At 27.2% G+C, this 26,216-nt stretch overlaps 4 protein-coding genes across 6 annotated transcripts; 2 read left to right on the forward strand and 2 right to left on the reverse strand.

The window, feature by feature from the left end:
* The first annotated feature begins 952 nt into the window (after positions 1-952).
* Positions 953-8,896, forward strand: LOC128956330 (ecotropic viral integration site 5 ortholog-like). 3 transcript variants are annotated; one of them, XM_054302045.1, is made up of 7 exons: positions 953-1,103; positions 4,313-4,589; positions 5,644-5,878; positions 5,948-6,373; positions 6,450-6,842; positions 6,921-7,958; positions 8,398-8,896. In XM_054302045.1, the coding sequence occupies exons 2-7, from the start codon at positions 4,459-4,461 to the stop codon at positions 8,626-8,628; spliced, it is 2,454 nt and encodes an 817-aa protein (XP_054158020.1). In that variant the 5' UTR covers positions 953-1,103; positions 4,313-4,458; the 3' UTR covers positions 8,629-8,896. The 3 variants fall into 3 exon arrangements, with proteins under 3 accessions (XP_054158020.1, XP_054158021.1, XP_054158022.1); XM_054302046.1 differs by lacking the exon at positions 953-1,103 and adding an exon at positions 1,609-1,648; XM_054302047.1 differs by lacking the exons at positions 953-1,103; positions 4,313-4,589 and adding an exon at positions 5,274-5,356.
* A 5,575-nt stretch (positions 8,897-14,471) lies between these two features.
* On the forward strand, positions 14,472-21,885 carry LOC128956042 (barH-like 2 homeobox protein). Its single transcript, XM_054301722.1, has 4 exons — positions 14,472-14,703; positions 21,155-21,231; positions 21,368-21,495; positions 21,570-21,885. Exons 1-4 carry the CDS (start codon positions 14,472-14,474, stop codon positions 21,844-21,846), a joined length of 714 nt encoding a protein of 237 aa, XP_054157697.1. The 3' UTR covers positions 21,847-21,885.
* Positions 21,886-22,083: 198 nt separating this feature from the next.
* On the reverse strand, positions 22,084-23,609 carry LOC128956339 (vesicle-trafficking protein SEC22b-B-like). The gene is made up of 5 exons (XM_054302057.1): positions 23,388-23,609; positions 23,198-23,307; positions 22,951-23,111; positions 22,710-22,856; positions 22,084-22,625 (listed from the first exon to the last, which is right to left on the reverse strand). The coding sequence occupies exons 1-5, from the start codon at positions 23,460-23,462 to the stop codon at positions 22,477-22,479; spliced, it is 642 nt and encodes a 213-aa protein (XP_054158032.1). The 5' UTR covers positions 23,463-23,609; the 3' UTR covers positions 22,084-22,476.
* A 340-nt stretch (positions 23,610-23,949) lies between these two features.
* Positions 23,950-26,187, reverse strand: LOC128956043 (eEF1A lysine and N-terminal methyltransferase-like). Its single transcript, XM_054301723.1, has one exon. It carries the CDS (start codon positions 26,074-26,076, stop codon positions 23,950-23,952), a length of 2,127 nt encoding a protein of 708 aa, XP_054157698.1. The 5' UTR covers positions 26,077-26,187.
* Positions 26,188-26,216: the final 29 nt, after the last annotated feature.

Consider the following 26,216-nt stretch of genomic DNA (forward strand, 5'->3'; position numbering starts at 1 on the left):
TTTTTTTGACAACACTTTAGCATCTTTTTTACGGAAGTCTAGACATTATTTTAATTATAATATAAATACTGTTATTCTTATTATTATTTTTTTATTAGTCTAACAGTTGTTGTAATTAATCCATAATCTCTTTTTTTTATTTGCAATTAATTTTATTAATACCTTAATTATTAGTAACAGGATATTCACCGCATTTAAGGATTTGGGTTTCAACAACAAAATTATTGATATTATTATTATTAAAATTGTAGAAAATTTTTCCTAAAATTTATCTATTTTTTAATAATACAATAAATTTTATTTATATTATTTATAATTTTTTTTGAATGTTATTATCGATAAAACAAACAAAACTATTGTAACAAAATGTTTGTTAATACCAACAACAAAAAATTGTTTATATATTATATATATATTTTTAATGTAAATATTTGTCTAAAAAATTTACTGAGATATCGATAATTATTTATCAAAAAAAAAAGTTTAAACACAAAAATTATAATTTAATTTATAAATTTACTAAATTATTAAAAAAACAAAATTGACTCTAAAATAAATATTATCTATAAAATAAATATAAGCAATAGATTGATTAGTATAATATATAATTGATAATTATATACAGTATATAAATAGTTTATATATATATACAGTATATATATGGGAATAAAATTATATACAATAAATAAATAGTATATTTATAAATTATAATACTATTTATATACTACGGTGCTATATATATATATATATATTATAAGTGTCTTATTGATGATTATTTATCTGATCCGACACCACAAACAAACAAAACAAAAAATAGGACAACAATTATTTCAAAGTTGGTGCCCAAACACACTGTTGGTATTGTCTACACATAAGAGGAGCCACTGTGTGTATGTATATGTGTTTATATTGATGGTGAGGAAAGGTATGTGTACTGTATATTAATATTTCTATGTATGTGTTCAGTCAGTGCAATGGTGTTGTGCAATGGGTTCACCTGTGCTAAGGGATAGCTATAGTGAGAGAGAAAAAGAGAGAGACAACTGGTTTTTGTTATGTTTACTCTAATAACTGGTGTGTTGTCTCACCAATTGAATTGAATGGTAAGTCCACATAATATCATATACTATAGACTATACATATGTATTAAAGTTATGACACATTATTCAGTTATGCATTGCTTTTCCCATTGAGAACACATACACACAAAACACAACACATATACACAACACAACTCATACACTATTGTATACTAAAACACTATTAACTAAAATACTGTCAAATAATAATTTTTTGTAAGTGTTTTATGCAAATCAATGGCACTAAACAACAACAACAAAAAGTTTGTTCAACAAAAATCTATACTCAAAAAAATAATAATAAATAATAAATTGATTTTTTGAATCCCTAATGATGTGATTTTTTTTAAAAGTATATCTTTTAATAATATTGTTATAATAATAATAATAATAATACAATCGCTCAACGCTTATAACCATTTGTTTTTTGGGTCTCACATTAAAAGACATGTTATTATTATTATTATAATTATTATAATTTTTAGTTATATATGTGTGTGTGATATATAAATAGTGATATAAGTCGTGGCAATAATTTTTGTTTTGTTTGTTTGGATACAATTTTGTTGGTATATATGATATTATTATAATTTTTGTTAAAATTTATATTTTATACACACTATCTATATGTATGTATTGTTTATATACTATATATATATTGTACGCTATATTGTATTAGTAGTGTAATCATCAGTCAAATTGATTGTCAAAATCAATAATACTGTTTAGAAAAATCAATAATTATCTAATAGTAATAGTAATTGTTTTTTGTTTGAGTGTATACTGTATTTAAGTTAATTCAATCAATTCATTCAACTTTTTTTGTTGTTGTCTTATATATATATATATATATATTCAGTACTATTGACACCTATTTTTTTTTAATACACAATTTAGATAATAATAATGTAATTGTTATTAAAAAATTATTTGATGACATATACAACAAACAGTACATCAATACAATAGATAACTAACTATACTATAAGCGATACAATTGAATTGAATACAGTGTTAAATAAAAAATTATTTTTAAAATAAAAAACCTATTGATAAATAGTGTGTCAATACGTTTGTTAAGATATAAAATCATAGGTAGAGTGGTTTACCCTAAATTGATCTCAATATTATTGTTATTAAAAAAAATTATTTATATAATTATTATTATCATTAATTGTATTATTGCGAGGGGAACTGTAGCTCAGTTTTTATATTTTAATGTCCAAACCATTTACAATTTCCAACAATTAGACCACTCCTTAGATACCAAATTGCAATAATAATAATAATAATAATAATAATAACTGAGTGAAACATTGAATTTAACCAAAATAAAAATTTCATTGAAATATTACAGTAAAATAATGTGTGAATGAATTGCAAACCGCTTTAACACATATATGAAAAAAGTAAGTCATTAATAATTGTTGTCAATTGGATATATCATATGATATAATAATTTAGTTATTAATACCATTGCAGTCATGTGTGTGTATATATGTATGTATGTGTGTGTGTGTGTAAGTGTATATATATATGTATGTGTATGTATATATGTGTGTGTTTGGTTGATATGGGTTTATATAATGAATTTTTTTAGTTTAAATTAAATAATAGGATATATAAATTTATATATAAATAACAGTTAGGTTTGCGACTGTGATGTTTGGGTTTGGATAGGAGGAGGAGGAGGTGGGGTAGGTCTGGCAGTCGATAATATAATTTATTTATAATCAACCATTTAGTTGAAATAGTTATATAACTTATAGTTAAATACTAATTTATTTTTGTTGTGTTGACATAATTACTAATTTTGTTACTATTTTTTCTGCATCTTATATATATATATATATACTGTATATTATATGATAAATACCTGTATTTTAGATTAAAAGCCGTTTACTTTTTTGTTTATTTGTTGAAAAAACTTATAGATTAAGGTAAGGGTTATGAAAATCGTAATTTTTATCGCTCTGTCGGCAAAATAGGGTGAACCCGACCGACACATAGATAGATACCTGTCCTTAAAACAGATATACTGTATTAATATATACATTATTTATATACCATTACTATTGACCTTAAAATAGTTTGTATGTATGTGTTTTTTGTTACATATAAAACTATTACTTTAATTTTGTTAGTAAATTATATTATATTAGTTTATATTTTGTTTTGTTTGTGTTTTTTTTGGTCATTTAAATTTATTATAGTAATAGTACTGTTGCTGTCAAATAAAATAAAAATAATATAATGATAGTATAATAGTATAATAATAATTTTATAATAGTTTATAATAGTGTTGTGTGTTTGTGTTTGTTTTAAATTAACATATAATATTATTAGTTAAACTGTTATATATTTAAAATAATAAAATGTGTTAAAATTATTAATAGCATTTTATTATTATTATTGTTATTATGTAATTTTATTGATTATTATTTTTTTTTAACTTAAGCAAATTGTTAATGAAATAAATATATAGTTTTTCAAATAAATCAATAATTTTTTTTATTTATATTTGCCATCTATTTTATGTTTACTATAATAATAATATCCATTACGTGATGTTTAATGAAATTTATATATATGAAAATATATGAAAATATCTGTTTATTTAGTATATTATGTATTTTAGCTTTAAATACAGCAACGTTTTGTTTAAATATGTTATTTATAATAACAATAAAAAAATTTAAATATTTGATTGAATTGTTTAGCAAAATAATAAATGTTGTTAAAAATTTTTTTAATTTATTTTTATATCTGACATGTTTTCCAAAACTAATTATATGTTACAAACATTTTCCTTACAATTGTGTTTCTCGAGAAAATAAGACAATTTATTATTCAGACAATAAGTTTTTTTTATAAATATATTTATATCTTTCAAAAAACAACTTTAAAAATACTTATTTGTATACTAAATATTTTTGCTTTAATATTAATAATAATAATATTCAAATTTTTAAAAATCTAATTAACAATAATTTTTGTTTTATTATTATTATTAAAACATCAAAATAATTTGAAATAATTTGTTTATTTTATTTTAAAAAACTTTTGATGTGAATCTCTGATTACAATTTTTTATTATTATTATTTTATTAATGTGTTTATGATATTATATTATATAATAATACTATTAATAAAATAATATTATTAACATATTTTTGTTTTAATGACAAAAGTAATCTAATTTATAATTTATATAATTATTATCATTATTATAGGTATAGAAAAAATGAAATAAAATAATAAATTGCGTGAAACAAAACAGTTATCAATACTACTACTACTACTACTACTACTACCACTGCACGAGACAATCATCTCAATTGAATGGCCAACAAGTAGTTGTCATCTAAAATAACACACAATGTCTGTACAACAGCAACAACAACCAAATCAATCGCCGATTACAACCAATGGATCAACTGATGGACACGACATGCAAAAGCTAAGCGAAGATGAGCTAAAATTGTTGGCCAAACTTGAAGAGCAAAATAGGTTTGTTGTCATTGTTGTTATAATCGTTTATTATTATGAGATAAATATATAATTTTTTTTAAATATTGTATTTTATTGTATAAGTTATTAATATCTTTATTTTTATTAGTATTTAAATGAATTTTCTGACATTAATCTGATTTACATTACATGTACTATTAGTTAGTTTTTGATATGAACCAAATGTTATCAATATTACAGTAATAATACTGTATTATAATAGTTATGCTATTAATATAGTTTTGATTACACAAATACATACATACACAATGCATATGTGTTTTATCACATATTATTAAGTGAATCACTGTTTTATTATTATTAAATTTGTTTTATTGTATTTGACTGATTAAATTAATAATAAAAATATATGTTTCACCGACTGTTGTTGTATTAGTGACACGTATTTGGCTTCAAACATAAAATAAAATATAATTTCATTTTTAAAAAAAAAGTTTATTTTTCTAATCTATCTTTAGATAAGTGAAATAAAAAAAAATTGCTTTAATTAAATTTAGCTCAACATTTAAGCAAATGTTTTATTTTTACATAACTTACACAACAAATATTCCGAATTTTGTTTTTTAATAGTTATGTTTTTTTTCAATAATAATAATAATACTTATAATACGAAACTTTTAAAAAAAGAGTTTATGTATGAGTGAAACAAATGTCACAAATTTTTCTCTTCCGGGGAATAATAATAATATAATAGTAGTATTTTGAAAGGTATTTAAAGTCATTGAAGCGGAATACCAGTTATAATAGTATGTATAGTATTGTAGAGTTTTTTTAGACATTAGGGGGGAGTTATGAAATAATATAACAACATACCTGTTCCTTATTATTATTATTATTATGTGTTTTTTTATTATGAATAATTTGATAGCATTTATTATGAACAATAGGAATGACTCTTTGTTTATATGTGTGACAATTATTGTGAATATAATATAATAATATATATATCATATATTCAGTGTATATATTAATATCATATATTGTTGTATTTTAGCAAAAATTTATAGCATTTTTTTGTTGGTATTTTTTGCAGATTAATTGAAACCGATGTCAAGTCAATGAATTCATTGCAAACAAATTCCGGTCACTCGCGCCGGTCATCCGACACAAGCCAAGTGTCGGAGTTGTCTCAGCAGATGAACTCCGAGTGCAGCCAAGATGGCCAAGAGTTAGCTAACAACAACAGCAACGGTAGAGACATTTGGCAGCTCTGGGGTTATATAATGAACGATTGGAACAATCAGTCGAAGAAAAAGTCGACAATTCAGGTTTGCCATTGAAATACTTAATGATTCGGGAATTGATTTTTTTCAATATCTTTGTTTTTTTATATCTAGGATTTAGTACGCAAAGGCATTCCCCATCACTTAAGAGGAATGGTATGGCAATTGCTGTGTAATGCTCAGAACAGCTCCGTCCGCGACCAGTACAGCCAATTCCTAAGCCAGTCATCCGTTTGCGAGAAAGTCATTAAACGAGACATTGCCCGTACTTATCCCGAACACGACTTTTTTAAAGAGAAAGGCAGTCCCGGACAGGAAGGACTGTTCAATGTTATGAAAGCCTACTCGATATATGATAGCGAAGTCGGTTACTGTCAAGGAAGTGCTTTTCTAGTGGGCGTCCTATTGCTCAACATGCCTGAAGAGGACGCCTTTGCCGTCTTTACATGTCTTATGCAGGACTATCGACTTCGTGAGATGTATAAGCCAACTATGGCTGAACTGGGACTCTGTATTTATCAATTAGAGTGTATGGTTCAGGTATGAGTGATCACTATTTTAATCAATGATGTAAATAAGTCTAACTTTTTATTTATTGTCTAATGGCATTGTCCAGGAATTGCTACCCGAGCTATATATGCACTTTCAATCTCAGAATTACTTTACATCGATGTACGCCAGCAGTTGGTTTCTGACATTGTTTACGTCATGCCTACCCCTTCACATCGCTTACCGTGTTTTGGATCTCATTCTTCTCGATGGCATCGAAATGATATTCAGAATATCTATAGCAATACTCTTGTTATGCAAAGAAGATCTACTAAGACTCGATATGGAAGGTTTGTTGAAGTACTTTCAGAAAGAGATGCCATCCAAGTGCGAGACAGATCCCGACTATTTGGTGAATTTGGCCGCTCAGGTCAAGTACGACCCGAAGAAGATGAAGAAATTAGCAAAAGATTATCAGGCAGTGAAAAATAAAGAACAGGAAGAGTTGGTTGAACTAAGAGTAAGTGGATATTAATCAGTAGTTTTTGGATTTAATTATTATTATTAATGATTATTATTATTATTATTATTATTATAGAGATTAAGAACAGAGAATCGATTGCTTCGCCAGAGGATTGAAAACTTGGAACAAGAAAGTGCCGAATTGGCCGACAAACTAATTCAGGGACAGGTATGTAGGGCACAGGAAGCCGAAGACAATTTTGTCATAAAACGTGAACTGGCGGCCAGTCGTCAACAGGAACTGGAAGTTAGACAAGAATTAGATAAAGCATTGAATACGATAACTGAGATGAAAGAAACTAATAGTATTAACTCATCGCTTGAATCGCAAGAAAATCAACAGTTGATTGAATCACTTCAGGAAGAGTTGATTGCTGTAAAGTTAAGAGAAGCCGAAAATAATGAAGAGATGAAGATATTAAGGGAACGAATCAATGAATTAGAAGAAATCAATGACCGATTGCATGAACTACCGCCCGATCACGCCGTAGCACAGCTTCAAGAAGAGCTAATTGCTGTTAAGCTACGGGAGGCTGAGGCCAACCTATCCATAAAAGACTTGCGCCATAAGATAACAGATCTGCAGCAGATGTGGAGCGAACATATGTCCCAATCTCACGGAAGTAACGATTCATCGCTTCAAAACAATTCACAACCGAATAGTCTTGAAGCTAATGGCGGTTCCAATCCGTCGTCACTGTCGGTAACATCGAGTCCATTGAAAATGTTGGGAAACGCTGTCAAACGTACCGATCATACGGCAGAAATCAATAGATTGAAGAACGAAGTGATGAGCGCTAAACTCCGTGAAGCCGAAGCCGTAGCCGAACTCAAAGAATTGCGTCAAAAAGTGATGGAATTGGAGACACAGATTAAGGTGTCCATCAATCAGATTAGACGACAGGCCGATGAGTCAAACAAACTGAAGGATAGCTATGAAGAGTTGATCGAAAAAGAGAGACAAACGCAAAGTCAATTGAATGCCGAAAAACGACATTACGCTGATCTGGACTTCCAGATGAAAGAACAACAAATGATGAAACGTATCAAAGAGTTAGAACAGACACAGATTGTGGCCGAACTCAAACACAAAATCTCATCACTCGAAGCCAAAGTATGTATGACTTTAAAAGTTTATAAATATATTAATGTTTTGTAATGTAATTATATATATATTAATATATAAAAATTATATGCGAATCTAATTGAGGGATTCACGCCTTGGATTATCCATTATGTATCAGTGATTTGGTTCAGTACTTCGTTTGATTTGTTTGGGAGAGAGAGAGAGAGAGATGGTGTGTAAGTGAGTGAGAGAGAGAGGAATGGGAGTTAAATAGAAGGGTTATATGAGGTTAATGATTAAATAATTCAAGGGTTGACTTATTATGTGATTTATTTTAGTTTAAAAAATAAATGTAAAATTAGTTAATGACTACAAACTCGAGAGGAGAGCCAAAGAATTTTCCCATTAATTTTTGCGTTTGATTTACACGAAAAATATTTTTTATTATTAATAATTTTTTTGTTGTCGTTGTCGTTGATATAAACAGATTGAAGAGCACTTGACAATAACGAAGCTGAATGAGAGCGGTTCCGAACCGGAGAACGCACTCGAACTCCAGAACCGAATGGCAGAACTACAGTCTGAAATGTTTCGTCTGGAAGTGACAAACAAGAAGTTAAGTACTCTGCAGAACGGATCCGGTGGTGGCGGCGGTGATAATGATTTGATTATCAATAAAAGAATTGCCCAAACATTTACCACAATTGGCGAATTGTGACCTCATTTTTTCTGTTGACGATATTTGATGACAAATAATGACAAAACAATGGGTTTTTTCTTTTGTTTTTCATTATCAAGTGATGATTTGTTGGTTTCTTAAGATAATAATACTGTAATGTCATAAAACAAATCCGTAAAAAAATTTTAAAGTTTTAATTTCATAAAAATAATCAAAAAAAAAAATGTTTGTCATATGTTCGCCGTCATCGACGAAAAAAATGTGTCCCAAAATTATGTCACAAATTTTATTATATATATATATTTGTTGATAATTTTATTATTATTTTCATTGTTTATATAGTATTTATAAAAAAAATAATATTAATTGATAACGTTAACAAGTTAAATTTTAATTGATTATCATTGTTGACTTAAAAAAACTAAGTAATTATTAATTAATTAATTAATATTATATCGTAATTAATATATCTATATATATATGTTTTTAAAAATATCAAGTAATTTATTAATATTAAAATAAAATCATATGAGAAATAGTATATTATAAATATATATATATGACTGTGATATGAGAGCCCTCAACAAAATACTCATAATTAGGGCAATAGTTTAAAATTTTGAAAAATGATTTAATTGAAAAAAGCAATTACATAATATCCCTGGCATTTAGAGATATATTGTTTTATGTTTTTTTCAATTTGGTTGATATTTTAAAAATAATTTCATAATTTTTTTCTAATCTTTATTATAATTATTACTATTATTAATAATAATAATATTATTATTAAATACTTTTATGCACATATTATTCAACTACAACAACAAAAAAAACAAACATATTTTTTAGATGTTTAGTTAATACAACATTATATACACACCTTTTTTTTAATTAATTATTACTTTTGTTTCAATTTTAATTATTTATGACAAAAAAAATTATATACATTTATATTTGACAATATTTGCATAATTCTTATTGTAATAAATTATTTAATTTAAATTTTTAAAAATAAAACAATTTTTTTTGCTAATAATTAATAGCAGCAGTTATTTATTTATTGTTTCATTGTAAATGTAATTCATACAGAAAAAAATGAGTTATTAAAAAAAATGTTTTTAAGGGATGACTTTATTACTATTATTTATCTATTATATATATATAAAGTATGAAAAGCAAATTGAAAGCAAACAAAATGAGAAATTGATATTGTTTGATATTTTATTTATAATAATAATATTATTATTATTATTATGTCAATTGTCAATTATCTACAGTATATATATATATTAATATAAAAGTTTATAGAGTTTTTATTATATTCAATATTATATATACATTATATTTACTATTAGAGATAAACGCTTTTTAGGATGTTTGCAGTTGTATATAAATATATAAATATATATATATATATAATGTATATAAATATTTTTTGTTTGATTTAATAAATTTTCATATAAGCATTTATGATGTCATATATAAATATAACATTTATCTATATAAATATACATCAATGAAATGCACCGATTTATTCATAATTTATTCAATAATATGTTTCTCTATTGAAATATATGTTTCGAGAGATACAAAAAATTGTAGACAAATATGTATTTTAATATTTTTGTTTGATATTCATTATTATTATTATTATTTCTACTAAAGGATAGCTGCGGGCAATTGATTTATAGTTTCTACAATAATATTAATAGGAAAAAAAAGTTTATATAACTTATCTAATAGATTATGCAAGAAATCTATTAGAAAATATAAAACACAATTTTCAACGATTTCACTGGTTTTTTCTAATCAAATTTAACAATAAGTTTTTATATGTATATATGATTCAACTAAATAATCAAATATGAATATATTAGACACAATTTTTGTGTGTATGTTATATATGTGATATAATGTAATTCATAAATGTGGTTTATAAATAAAATTAATAAATGTTTTTTGAATTTGATTTTTTTTAAGTAAAACTATTTAAAGTAAGTGTGTATAATATAATCTATTTTCTAATATATTAATACAGTGTATATAATATTAGTTTTTATTATCAACAATAATAATACCATATTTATTTTATTATAAACTGAAACTTATTTTTTTAATTTGTTAGTAATTGTTAATATTTTTAATCATGTTTCTAAACATTAGTTTGGATTAATTTATATTAATATGAGTAATAATTTTTTTAGTATTATAATTTATACTAAATGATAGCAATTATTTATATTATAAAATATTATATATTATTAAATATTAGAAATTACTAAATATTTAGATTTATTACTTGATTGATATAACTAAAACAAACCAAATAACTTAATTGATGTTTTTTTTAAAAAAAAAGTTGATGCATAATAATTTTTCAATTATTGGATAAAAATAGTTTAAATATAATCATTACTATTTTTACAATAGAGTGGGTGGCAAAAAATGTTACTGTATTTGAAATATTATAGGTTTTCAAAAATATTCATAAACTACAATATTAGTTATATTGTAATTCAATTGTTGGCCTCTAATTACTAGCAAACAAATTAACCATTGATTTATTATAATGCTTTAACAATATAATTATCTCAAAAAAATTAATTATAATAAACAATTATACGTGTATTGTATATTATAGCTAATTTTTAAAATAATTATATTGTTAAAGCAAAATAATAAATTGCTGGTAAATTTGTTTACTATTAATTAAAGTAACAAAATATTTTATATTAATAATAAGAAATTTATTAGAATTTGAATACTGATAGATATTTATATTATACATAATAATTATTATTATATTATATACAATATATTAGTATTGATATATATTTTTTTGTATTCAATAGTTTTTAGTTCATATAAATCAAACAATTCTTTCATTAAATTAAAATATGAATAATATGTTTATCATTCAATTGTAATAATTTTTGTTATTGTTATTGATGTTATAATTCTTAATCTATATTTAATACACAAAATTTATTTTTAGTACTAAATATAGAAATTCAATTTGCTATTAAATGTTTAGTAAATTATAGAAAGTTAAGATATATATATACAAAAATATTATTTTCAATATAAATTTGATTCATACATTTCACTGGTAGTAATTAATAATGGTTTTATAGTTATAAATTATAACTTATTATATTAATAGTCACTATTTTTTTGATAAATAATATCAAAAAACAAATTATACTAAATAAATATATTATTAATATATGAGTATATATTTGATGAAATATTATAGAAATTAAGGTTAATTATTAGAAAATTAATTGCCTATTAGTATAAGGTTTTACTAATAATTTGAATTGAATTGATTTTGTTAAATATCAGAAAATTAATTAATAATAATTGCTTACAAATGTTGAGTGGCCTATGAGTGCCATTCAATAATATCTCCCCTAATCTCGTCCTATAGTAAGTCAATCATCAAATATCCTATAATAAGTCGATTTGTGTTTTGGAAGTAGACTTACCGTTAGTTTTAATCATTTTTCTCATAAATATTTTCGTTTCCATATAAAAGAAAATGAAAAAAAAGAGTAAATCTATTAAAGAAAAGAGGATATGAACTCTCAATTGAACTGATAGTTTGTGTTTAGTTTATGATTATGATTATTGGTTAGTAATTATTGTTCATTGATGTATGTGTTGACCACTAAACAAGACTATCTCTCTCTCTCAATGACTATCCCTTCCAGGAGAAGCACCGGTGGCTCATAAATAGCGAAACTTTTACTGTAGATTTCTCCTACAAATCAATCTAACGTCTGAATCAATTTACTAGTAGTAGTAGAAATGGAAGAGCTTTTCAGTGCCGCTCTCTCTCTCTCTCTCTCTCTTTCTGAAAGTCTATTCATGGCATCCCTTCCTCCCGGTGCTCCTCCTGTTAAAGTAGGTACTTAGGATTTTGAGTGCTTTTCATTAAACACACACATATATACACTAATTTGTAGCATTGATTGGGCCAATTGCTACACACAAACGGGTAATAATATCCTTATAATGTTTTAGGTGGGGGAATGAATAATATGTTTGCGGCAAATTTGTTTGATTTGTTTCAAATAAAATAAAGTTTTATATATATATATATACTGTATATATTAGGGAGTAATTGTAGTCTCATTTAACCAAAATATTATGGATTATGTATTACAGGAATAGTATTACTGATTCTTTCTCTTTCAGTATTTATTTACACAATTTTGTGCCTCAAATCAAAAAGTTTGTGTTTGTGTGTGTGTGTGTGTGTGTGTGTGTGTGTGTGTGTGTGTGTGTGTGTGTGTTTGTTTGTATGTATGTATATATATATAGTATATACTGTATGTGTGTGTGTATGAAATTATAGTGAAAGGCGAGTTAATAGTATGTGTGAGTGTGTGTGTATGAAAATCATTAGATTTGCAGTCAATTACTTTGAGATAACAGGCCAACAAACACACAACTATACCATCACCTCTACTATACCAATATAGACCTACCAAATAATATTTACATAACATTTCCTCCTAAACAGACACTCAATTTGCTACAAATAATGATTTGTTACGCATTTTAGGTATAAATTTATATATGTTTTACTACTACTACTACAGTGTTAACTCATTTTTGATAATAACAGAGAAATAAAATTTATAATAAAAAAAACTAAAGCATTAAAACCTTATATCGTGTTTGAATAAAGCTTTAAACAAGATTTCTATTATTATTATTATTATTATTTGAAGTCAATTTTATATTCACATCTCATTATTTGCTTTTATAAATGCTATACACAGTAGTAGTTGTGTGTAAGTGTTTTCAACACTAAATTTATAATAATAATATAAAACCGTATTAAATGAATGCAAATTATATAATAAAAAGAGAGTAAAAATAAAGGATTTTTGTTGTTTGTGTGTTTGAATCGCAAGCCTTATAATAATATTCACACAACAAATAACAGTATAATATTATAAGTTTAATATATATATATTGTATAGTAAATTGTATATTACATTACAAGATAGTTGAGATGCAAATAAGCAATTTAGCCGATGGGCTAACACTCTAATTGTGTAACTCATCAAAAATGCACTATTCATTGCACATACAGTTACAGGAGGAGTACGGTATCTCTACCATACCGTACCTTTCAGTCAGTTAGTCTATCAAAAAGGGATAGACGACTGACTCGACTGACTCTCTGCACACATACGAAACAATCATTCAATTATATTAATATATATATATATATATATATATATATTCTGTATATTTGCTATTCACTGTATATATAGTTAAAACATATAAGAGAGTCATACCGTTACTTCAAAAAGCTTTCTCTCTCTCTCCAGATAGGAGTTCCTCATCGCGCGCTCATACAGTGAAAAAATCAAACTGTCGTATATTATATATATATATATATATATATATATATATATATATATATATATATATATATATATATATATATATATATATAGAGAGAGAGAGAGAGAGAGAGAGAGAGAGAGAGAGAGAGAGAGAGGGAAAGAGAGTGAGTATCGACAAAAAAAGTTTTTTGTGTGCCATTAAAGATAGTGGGAGAGAGAGAGAGAGTGAGAGACATTTGAGGGAACACCGTATACTTCAGCCAACCAGAGAAGCACATCGGGGACAGTGAGGTGTGGGCTAACTAAAAAAAAGTTAAGTCAAAAACTTATGTAAAAATAAGTTTATCCCCCGATATAAACACATACAGACACACACACCGCCAAAAAAGTGAGGGTCGCTTAATAGGTCATCAAAAAATAAAGTTAGTTTTTAGACATCGGGTGTCACGTTCTGATTGATTGGAAGAAAAAGTTTTTTTTAATTGTCATTATTATTATTAATGACACTCAAGAGGAATGGATACCATTAAAAAGTGTTCATTTCTTATAAAAGACATATTGACCACAACTAATGACAACAAGAATTGCAATAATAATATTAATATTAATAATGTGAACAAAAAGGATAACGAAGATGAAGATGACTCACAACATATGGTTATCACTGATAATGAAGATCAAGATATGGACGAAGAAGATTTGGACGACAGGGATGAACATAGAGATCATCTATCGATACATTTGACAGGTATTATCAAAATATTTTATTTATTATTTTATTTTTTAATTTCTTATTATATATAAGTTTTTAAAAAATAATAATTAATTTCTATTTGATTTTAATTATTATAATAATATTAAAATTTATTAAAATATTTAATTTACTTATAATTATAATAATAATATAATACATGTAATAATAATCTTAAGTTACAATTTATATGATATATTGTATATTTGTTGTAATATTATAATTGCTGTTTATTGATAATTTGAGACTTTTTATGGCATCTGCTATTAAATTATAATTGATTATTACATAATAACATTTAACTTTAATGCACATTAATGTATTATTATTTTATGATATTAATAGACTAATAATATCTATCTTATTATTATAATACTAATAATATTTAAGTGTTATCATAAAATAACTTATATATTATATTTGATATTATATTACAAGTACTTTTATATAAATATTAGTATACTATATATACAGTATATACTGTATAGTATAAAATATCAATTTGTATAGCAGTTTTATTTGACATAATTTACATTTGATATAAATAATACTCAATAATAATAATAATAAAAACATTTTCACTGTTAAGAGCATTGGCTAATTAAATATGTAATCCAAATTCAATGTACTATAAATTATATACAGTATAATACATGATATTATTTTTTTTATATAAATATATGTTATAAATTTGTATGGATTACACTCTAGAATTTACATATGAAATACTATAGTATTTTTTTGGTATGAGATCACAATTTTTTTAGTAAAAATAATAACAATAAAAAAAGTTTTGTTACTGTATTTTTAAAAAAAAAGTTTTGTTACTATAGTTTGTTGTTATAGTAGTACTTGAAAAGTTATGTAAATGTTTGTCTCATTTATTGATAGTTTATAGTCTCTATTGTTGTTGAAAATGTACTCAAAAAAAAGTTTTGATAACAATAAAAGCAAAAAATAAAGTTTATATATAAAACTGAGGATAAAAAGTAAGTGAAAAATACTATATATATATATATTGTCGACCAGATGTCGACAGTGATACACACTCACACAGTCAGACACACCGCACATACTGACATCACATCCCTTTCCACCCTTTAGTAACGTTTTGTCCCTCAACCCAATCACTACATGTAATCGTTATAATTATTATTCAATCAAACCATCATATCATCTAATTGTCGGCCTCTTGGCTGACATTATTGGCGCAGTCGGTAGGATAACGCATTACTGTAGTTGATTTCATCGACAAAAACCGTGAATCATCGAAAATGCCGTACAGATACAGTACGAGGTGCCCAACACGTGCTGAGCGCATACGGGCCTCACTTCGTAGCAAACGTGTCAACCGCAACGTTATCAATACGACAAACACCGAAGACAGCGCGGACGAAGACGTAAGCGGCCACCACAATGAGACCGTCGCCGCACGGGTCTCACGGTTTCGCACAACCGACGGTCCAGTTTTACCGCACAATTTGGTCGCTCGTAATAACGAAATGACACTCAACCGCTTACCATCCACGGCATTGATTCACTGCGCAGCCAAAGACTCAACAAAGGAGTGGCACCGCATATCCACGTTACTCACCATCGGAGCCATCGAAAAGGAGCATCTCATCGCTTCGGCTCTTCGCTACCACACTGACGGCGATGCCGGTCAACCAACGAATACTATCACCGAAAGCTCGTCATCGGACAGCTCAACATACAAAGACTACACGATTTGCGTTCAAGTCGTAGCACATATCGATTCGCATATCGATACACATATTGATTCGCATATCAATACGATTAACGATGCAAACGCATGCAAACAACCGATTCGGTCGACACCTAAACCCGAATCTGCTACCGAAACATATCGTCCTATTGTGACACCGATTGTCCTCGACATCCTTCGGGCGACAGACACTATCACTATTGGACGAGAAATCGCCGACATCACCTCACCAGACGCAGACAACGATGTAAACGTCGTAACAAATCACGATTTGCTCTCACCATCGCTATATAAGACAAGAAATCATTCGAAACAGACGACGCATCTGAAAGCGACACACCATTCAAGTGTGACTCCTGATAGTAGACGTAACGAAATGTCGTTCACGTCATCATATCGTGTCACATATCGCCATCAAACACGACAACACCGAAGTCATCGCATTATGAACAGATTCTCAACGCCGCCCATCAATCCATCAGCGGATGGATTCGTTTCACGCGTTCACAGACCGTTCATTTGGCCGTACAAGTTGGCAAACGTTCACCCGATTCGTCCGCGCCGTATAGACGCTGGTCTTCGCGGTCGGGGAATTGTCGACCAGATGTCGACAGTGATACACACTCACACAGTCAGACACACCGCACATACTGACATCACATCCCTTTCCACCCTTTAGTAACGTTTTGTCCCTCAACCCAATCACTACATGTAATCGTTATAATTATTATTCAATCAAACCATCATATCATCTAATTGTCGGCCTCTTGGCTGACAATATAGTTTCTAGCGATTGATCTGCAATAGTACAGTAGGTTTTTACATATGGCTTAGTAGTAGTAGTAGTAGTAGTAGTAGTACTACTACTGTACTGTATTTGGCTAATCAATTGGTTAAAAAAAATTTTTAAGGCCCACCTGTAGTGCCTACAGTAGGCTCTATAATATAGTATTGAATTGTATTGAGTAGTATATAATGTATAAAATATATTTTGATCGCTCGTGTGAATCAAAATAAAGTTATAAAAATCAAATGCAAATTATACGACAATCGACAATGAATTACAAGTCGTTTAACAGTCCCGACTAAATAAGTCACTCATTGAAGTGAGTGGTGAGTGGGGAGAGAGAGAGAGAGAGAGAGAGAGAGAGAGAGATGTAGTACTCAATAGGTATACACACAATCATAATGATAATAGAGGAAGGTTTTGAAAATGTTGTATAATTTAAAATTCATTATAATTGTTTGTATGCCCACTGTTTTGTGTCAAGTGTTATATGCCATTATGACATTACGACCCCACCAATTATTATTAGGCCCACCAAAAAAAAATACTCGGCCTCTTAGCTCACAGTAAGCGATCAAAAAAATTTGACAAAATGTTCACAAAAAAAACTTTTGTAAATACTATATATACTGTATGTGATGACAAATGTATTTTATGCAAAACATTTCAATTGTTTGATTGATATTTTAAAATATATAACGCGTTTTTATTTAATGCAAATTTTTGTTATGTATAGATTTCATCTGTCGTTTACTTTTTTTTTTATTTGATAATATAATATTATTCAATAGCTATAAATGTAAAAAATAACACTGTATTATAAAATAATATATTATATGATACAATATATACCCAACAAATTATTAAGTATATCCAATATCATACAATAATCTACTTTGTATTATATGATACTTAATATAAAAAATGGGCATAATTTTTATGAGAATAATATTTTAAATAAATATTAATAGAAATATATTATATATATATATATATGTATTTTGAATTTCAAATTATTCATTGATATTACAATTTATTTATAATATTTTCTATACATAACTACACATATAGTATTGTATATACAAGAGAGTATAGAAAATTTTTGAGAATAAGTTTAATTGAATTATTAATTTAAATATTTTTTTTGTATTATTATTATGATATTATTTACTTAACAAATATATCCTATAATAAACTTCCTGTAAATATTTATATATTTTCTTGAAAAAGAAATTTAGTAGCTTGATAATTTTTATTATTGATGATTATGTGTTGATAATTTAAATCAACAGTTGTCCCTGACCATTTTAAACATAATTTTTTGTGCAATTTTAATACTATTATTAGTATTACAATATAATACTGTTATAAGTTATATAAGAGTTTAAACATTTGAGACATTTTTTGAAAAAAAAGTTATAAATATAGTCATCAAATACTTAACATTTTTAAAGTCTGAGACATTTAACACTCTCTCTCTAATATGAAATGTTTTTTGTAAACATTTTTATTACTTTTTATTTTATATATTTTATTTGTCGGTAAAGTTTATCCTTTTTTAACACAAATTTTAATTACTCTTAAGTGCTAATAGTTATGGAAAGTTTTTTTTTGTTGAGCCTTTTAACTGATTTTAATGTTGATTTTTAATGGCATTTAACGTTTCTTTTAAAAACCAATGATTTTAAGAGTTTAAGAGTAAAATTTGTGATAAATCAGTTAAACATTTTTTGAAGTTAAGATTGAAACCCCAATTGATGTTTTATAGCGGATGTCCATCACATCTACATCATAAATCCCATTAACCCATCAAAATAAGTAAAAAAAATATAATACCGTTTTTGATTATACGATATGATATAGTCATTTAGGACTACCATTTGTGTGATACATACCAGAATTTTTCATTATACTGTCTATAATGTAATGTATAACCAGACACTCTCTTATATGGATATAATCTTTTAATTTAACAGTTTATCTTGTAGTTTATGGTAGTTTTAAACTAACAACAAAATCAAAATTGTTAAAAATATATTTAAAAATAAATACATATTAACTCTATAGAGTTTCGTTATATTAGTTAAATAAAAATATTAGTTATAAAAATTGTATTTTATTATTTTAAAAACTATATATTACTAACATATGCAAGTATATAGAGATTACCATATATAAATTATATATATATATAAAGTCACTTTCATAACCCCTTTAACTGGTTTTTTATTAATAACTCAAAAACTAATTTAGATATTTAAACCAAAATTTTATGAGAAACATGGACTTCTGGAACGTACAGTTTGATACTATAAATTTTAATAATTAATTGCACAGGTAGGCTAGCTCAGGGAGGTGTGATATCTCAAAAACTATAAAAGATATACAAAAATTATAAAATGAATAATATACTAGGTCAAAAATAAATTTAGACGTGTTTTAGGATTTTTTGATAAAACTCATGGTTTATTCATAAATTACGTTTAAACATAAAATTGTGCAATATTCAAAATTGAATATTTCAATATTGTATTAATATAATAATATGTAATTAATCACAAAATATTCTATAATTAATTAATTATTTAAAACAAAAATATCAATTTTTTATACTATAAAATTTTTAGTAAAAAATAGAAAACAAATATTAGAAATAAATTTCAATGTAAATAAGATTATATTTAACGAATTTAATGAAATTAATATCTGGTATTAATTCTATGCCAAATGAATGCAACAAATAATTGCTAATACCAGTGGTCATACCAGATATAAATTTCATCAAATTAATTAAATGTTATCTTATTTACATTGAAATTTATTTCTAATATTTGTTTTTTATTTTTTACTAAAAATTTTATAATATAAAAAATTGATATTTTTATTTTAAATAATTAATTAATTATAGAATATTTTGTGATTAATTACATATTATTATATTAATACAATATTGAAATATTCAATTTTGAATATTGCACAATTTTATGTTTAAACGTAATTTATGAATAAACCATGAGTTTTATCAAAAAATCCTAAAACACGTCTAAATTTATTTTTGACCTAGTATATTATTCATTTTATAATTTTTGTATATCTTTTATAGTTTTTGAGATATCACACCTCCCTGAGCTAGCCTACCTGTGCAATTAATTATTAAAATTTATAGTATCAAACTGTACGTTCCAGAAGTCCATGTTTCTCATAAAATTTTGGTTTAAATATCTAAATTAGTTTTTGAGTTATTAATAAAAAACCAGTTAAAGGGGTTATGAAAGTGACTTTATATATATGTAACAATTTATTTATTAAAAATCTATTATATTATTAACGTAAATAAAATAATTACAATTTTTTATGAAAATTATTGAACATTATAGATTTGTAAGCAAAATTAGAAAAATACTTTATATTATAAAAAGTTTTGAATTACTAGTATTGAAAAATATACAAGATTTAGTAAATCTCATTTTGTTTGTAAAAAAACTTATATAATTTAGTAATAATTATTGTTGGGTATAATCAACATTTTTATTGTATTTAAAAAATGCAATTACCGGTAATATATAATCATAAATTAATTCACAGTTAATAAATTAGTTTTTTAAACTTGATATTTTAATAAAGTAGTAAAATATTTATAAATATAGTTAAAATATTATTGAAAAAATGACACAAGTATTTAGTTTTAAAAAAAGTTAAACTTAACCTAAAATTGACTAAAACTATTCAATACATTATTCAAAAATTGTTGTTTAACAACCCTATATAGACAGTACATTTAATTAGATATTTATGAAATATATTATATATATATACTTAATTAGAGTAAATTATATTATTACTATTATTACTATTTAAGTAATTATTATAGATTACAAAGTATATAAAATTTGCAAAAATAAAATAAATATAAATTAATTTTTTTTAATTGAAAGGCAATGAAACAAATAGCGAAACAACTAAAACCAATCGCCAGAAGAAAGCCCGCAGAAGGCGAACGGCATTCACACAGGTTTGCAATAATTTTGTTGTTGTTGTGATTATATATAGTGTAACAATAAGACACAAATTAGACTATTTTTTTAAAAAATAAATAAATTGTTGTCCATTTTCATCACTAGATTTTATTTTCAATTGATTTTCAATAGATTCAACTCAATTACTTGGAGCGCAAGTTTCGTCTACAGAAGTATCTGAGTGTTTCGGACAGAGGACAGGTAGCTCTGACATTGAATCTGACGGAAACACAGATCAAGACTTGGTATCAGAATCGACGGTAAGTCAAAACAAATCAATTTGATGTCCAAATTACTGTAATTATTACCACAATTCTGGTGATCATCTGTTCAGAACTAAATGGAAGCGACAAAACAATATGCGTTTGGATGAACTGCGGGCTAAAGTCATCGACAACAGTACCGATTCGCCAGAGTCTTCATCGTTGATATTCTCGCCACAGATGACACCGTTATGTCCGCCACCGTCGGCTACGGTCACACAGTCAACGCCAACGGCATTAAGTCCCGGTCCTTATACTAATTATTTTAACTTTAATCCTATGCTAACCCTTAACGGAGCTGATCTCATGCGGACAGCATTTGCAGTCAATCGTTTGCATCAACACTAGCTTTTCAAACACACAGACAGACACAACAACCCATTATAAACACATACAGTATTTATATATAAATATAAAATATAATTATCATTTTATTATTATTATTATTATTTGATAATAAAAAACATATGTACATTAAATTAAACAAACTATTATAATAATAATAATAAAGTAAAAATACAAAAATTTTTAACTTTAATTCAGCAAAATATTATATATATATATATATAAGAGATATTTTTGGGCCTAAATGTTATTATAACTATCATAATAACACACACACACTATCTTTCAGACAATTTACAACCAGTAGTACTAAAGGACTGGTAGTTTTTTGGCGTTGTTTTCCAAACACAACTAATAAGATCAACTAAATCTAAATATATATATAATTAATTTGATGGTGAAGTTATTGAAGCTATTTAAGAGCTATGAGTGTGTGTGATAAACAATACTACTTATTATTTGGTCCACAAAACAACAACAATAATAATAATAATAAAACACTACTAAATCGATACCATAGTTAATCGGTTAACATCTAAAAGCCGATGCAAATATCTCTTTAAAAATATTTTTATGTAAATTTATATATTATTAAAACTAAATATTAATAATAATAATTATAATATAATAATCTTATAGAATCCAAAAGTAGAGAACAAAGACAAAAACAATAACACCGGCGGCCGCGGCCTTCGCATAAGTGGCCCGAATGTTCAGATATCGGGCGTCCTTTTTATACTTTTGTGATAATAACGACAAATTGCTGGCCTTGTTATCCAATTCTGTATATAATTGATAAAACAATTTAATTATAATCACAATATGAATGCATTTTTATATGCATCTACTCATATGCTACTACTGACCGGAGATGGCTAGTCCACGCTGCAGGACGTCGTCGATATTTTGGACCATAATTTTCTGGACATCTTGTAATTCAGTGTTCAATTGTGTGAGATTTCTTCGGGCTCTGGCATCCATTATGGACTTCTTGGCCTTTTGAATGTAATTATCTATACCGGTAATTACCGTAACAACAAAAATATCCGTAAATAACATGTAAATATACAAAGATATTATTTTATTTATTTGTGGTCACAATCGTACCGAACTCAATGAAACTGTACGGTCGGGAAACCGTGTGGACACGCGAACCGTATTGGTTCTTGAATTCGTTTTGCAGGTCTTCTAAATAGCTAAACGCCAGTCTCTTGGAAAATGATTTGTCGCATAGTATCAGATAACAGACGTGACTGTCGATGAGATAACTATATATCGAAAAGTAGAAGAATAATGACATTATTACCGGCTTTACTATTACTGATCGTATCGATTGATTGATTGGTTCACTTACTGGAACAGATACTGTCCGGTTTCGATGGTCATCTGCGGCGGCGACTGGGCATTCAGTTTGCGGAACAACATCTTCGCCTGATTTTGGTACTCGAGAACAGACCGACCAATCTATTTGTCCGACAAAAACAAGCGGTGATATTAACAAACGCCGGCAGATCTTTACGTATATATATACGGATGACTCTTACCTGTTGGTCGTCCTGAACGGACGCGGCCAGCGGTAGTCCATCGGACACGCGGGCAATCATTGTCATCAAAACCATTTTGTCGGATCTTTATTAGTCGAATCAGTTGTTGAACTGTCAGTTAGTTCTCAGCAACTCTTTTGGGATCAAATCTTTGACGTGACGTGTCTTTCAAATAGCATTTGCATTGCACTGTCATTGCAGTCAATGTTTGTATTGTTTATTATTAATGTTTTTTTACATTACATTTACAGTCAATAATAAAATACATTCATAACTGACGTCACTCTCTAATACATAAGCGCTATGTTTAAGGCATACGTATATTAATAGACTAATTAAATATTAGTTTGTATTACTAATTGACGGATCAATTATAATGTGATAATTAAATGTAGTTTTTTTTCCTGTAGTCAGTAATTATTTTTTTTATTACATTAATAAACTTTTTTGTTTTGTTTGTTTATTTAGTTCAAAACAATTTTTCAACATTATATATAAATATTTATATACAGTACAACCTAGAGTTAGAAAACTATGGGATCGATTGATAACTATCATCGGATCAACTGGTCTTCAATACATTGAATCGATTGCCACACAAATCAATGTATGAATCTTTAAGAAATGGTATATAAAAACAATGTTTGTTTATAAAACCCAATTTATTGGCCACCGATCTCTGGTTTAGCCAATCGGGAACTGATTGTGATTTGGAAAATGCAAACAATATTTCATTAAGTTCTTGATATATTGGATACACATATGTGATGTCAAAAACACTATTCAATCGTTTATAGACATCTAGTTTAATATCTTCATTACGCGAAACCAAATTCAATATAAATATACCATTTCTTTCGGATAAAATAGTTTTGATTCTTCCAATAAAATCAATGTCAAGAAACGGCATCGGCGGACAACTAAGTCCAACGTTAACATCCTTGCTATCGACATCAAATATGATGGCATCATAGGATTGAACCAATGGATCTAATTTGTTGATATAGTCGAGTCCATCTAATAGCTCGATGTCAACATTAACATTGTTTGCTTGACTATTATTGGTTCGGAAATTAAACCATTTACCAGCAATGTCTTTCATGGCCGGATCAATCTCAATGACTTTGATATTCAATTGCACATCAGTTTTAATATTGTCGATGATATACGACGACAGACATCCGCCGCCCAAACCGACTAACAATATATCAAATCGTTTCGACAAATCATTCGGTAATAACGTAAGTCCAGCGGTAATAATCTCGTGATGACTACAAGACAGATAGTGTGGATCAACTACTGACACTTTTTTCTTTCCCTTCTTAACTGTCTTGAGTTTGGCCTCCGATTGTATAATATTTTTATTACTCAAAAATATAAGTCTCCGATAATTACTATTATTGATTAATATCTCTTCGACCACATAATCGCCACTCAAATCACTTTTGCCTTTATGTACGACAATTCGTTTGCCAACTTCTTCGCCAATAGTCAGATATGGTATCTTATAATCAGCTGATAGTACACTATTCGGAACTAATTCCAAGATTTTCGGCGACAATTCGTTTTTGATTTGGTCAATATCAGTGAATTTATGATTGCGATTGAGATGGACAACAATTAATCGCTCGAAACCCGACTGTTTGGTCAGTTCGATGCGACCTTTGGCAGTGCCGAACAGCCATTCAATTTCCCGGCCTTCGGGTACTATAAATACACCGCAACTCAGCGCAGACTTTGATCTTTTGTTAGCATAATTCGAGAAATACAGTGTATATCGAGGATTGGATGAATCGTTTTCGTCAAACAAATTCAGATAAACTTCGTCTTCTTGTTCAGCAATGTCTATGTTTTTGATGTAGTGCTGTATGAATGCAAACTCTTGAACGGATTCAATGGCATCGAAGACTGAGTCGATATCGTTCAGACGTTTCGGTTTATTATCATTAGTTTCACTTAAATTCAACTCAATTATCACATCGTTTTGTTGTTGCAGTTGTTGTTTTGGCATCAGTTTCGTACAAATTACTGCAAATACAGGCAAAACGAGTGAATCTTCATTAGACTGCAATCGTGTCATATCTTCGGCGTTTTCCAGTCTCTCGATCCTTATAAGCCAATTGCCGTTTCTGGTAAACCAATTCATCAACAACTTGAGTATATGACTCTGAAGAAGACTAATACACAGATAGCGACCAAACGGTTTGAGTACTGAATCGATTTGTTCAAACATTTTGCAGACATTAGTGGCTGAAGACTGTTTGTCCGATGCAATTGCATCGAGAGTTCCCTTATCAACAACAACTGCAAATCGACGGTCGGCCGCGAACTTCATGTCAAACACATCCATACAGTGAAACTGAAGACCTGGTCGTCGACTATCGTTTGGATTATACTTTGTCCGCATCTGTTCGACAACAACTTCGCTGATGTCAACACTGGTATTATCAGTGAATCCCATGTCATACATGTCGGCGCTTAGGGAGGAATTGCCGCAACCGATCACCAAAATCGGATCCTTGGGTTTGACATATCTACCGAACAGTCCGGCCAAATGGTGACACTCGGCGTACCACTCGAACGAATCCTTTCGGGTCTTAAAGAACTTGTTCCAGTAGTCTTCGCTTGCAAAATGACGACTAGATTTCGGTAACAATTGTGACAATGGTTGACCTTTTTTCGATGCCATTGTTTTTTTTGGTCCCGATTTGTCCGTCCGATTGATTTCAACCGATATTGTAATAACTATTAGTTATAATAGTTATTATTATTATTATTGTTTTGATTTATACATAATTTTATTATAAAATTTATGACATGTGTTAGTAA

Source organism: Oppia nitens, unplaced genomic scaffold, assembly GCF_028296485.1.
Source record: "Oppia nitens isolate AA-2021 unplaced genomic scaffold, nextdenovo-longstitch-racon4-pilon3 scaffold2_pilon_pilon_pilon, whole genome shotgun sequence".
Lineage (NCBI taxonomy): Eukaryota > Metazoa > Arthropoda > Arachnida > Sarcoptiformes > Oppiidae > Oppia > Oppia nitens.

Coding starts and splice junctions, on each gene's coding strand:
- LOC128956043 (XM_054301723.1), bottom strand. CDS start 26,076: ATGGCATCGAAAAAAGGTCAACCATTGTCACAATTGTTACCGAAATCT.
- LOC128956339 (XM_054302057.1), bottom strand. CDS start 23,462: ATGGTTTTGATGACAATGATTGCCCGCGTGTCCGATGGACTACCGCTG. Junction 22,857..22,950: donor GTACAGTTTCATTGAGTTCG/GTACGATTGTGA, acceptor TTACCGGTATAG/ATAATTACATTCAAAAGGCC. Junction 22,626..22,709: donor GCGTGGACTAGCCATCTCCG/GTCAGTAGTAGC, acceptor AATTATATACAG/AATTGGATAACAAGGCCAGC.
- LOC128956330 (XM_054302045.1), top strand. CDS start 4,459: ATGTCTGTACAACAGCAACAACAACCAAATCAATCGCCGATTACAACC. Junction 5,879..5,947: donor AGAAAAAGTCGACAATTCAG/GTTTGCCATTGA, acceptor TTTTATATCTAG/GATTTAGTACGCAAAGGCAT. Junction 6,843..6,920: donor AAGAGTTGGTTGAACTAAGA/GTAAGTGGATAT, acceptor TTATTATTATAG/AGATTAAGAACAGAGAATCG.
- LOC128956042 (XM_054301722.1), top strand. CDS start 14,472: ATGGATACCATTAAAAAGTGTTCATTTCTTATAAAAGACATATTGACC. Junction 21,232..21,367: donor GGCGAACGGCATTCACACAG/GTTTGCAATAAT, acceptor GATTTTCAATAG/ATTCAACTCAATTACTTGGA. Junction 21,496..21,569: donor ACTTGGTATCAGAATCGACG/GTAAGTCAAAAC, acceptor TCATCTGTTCAG/AACTAAATGGAAGCGACAAA.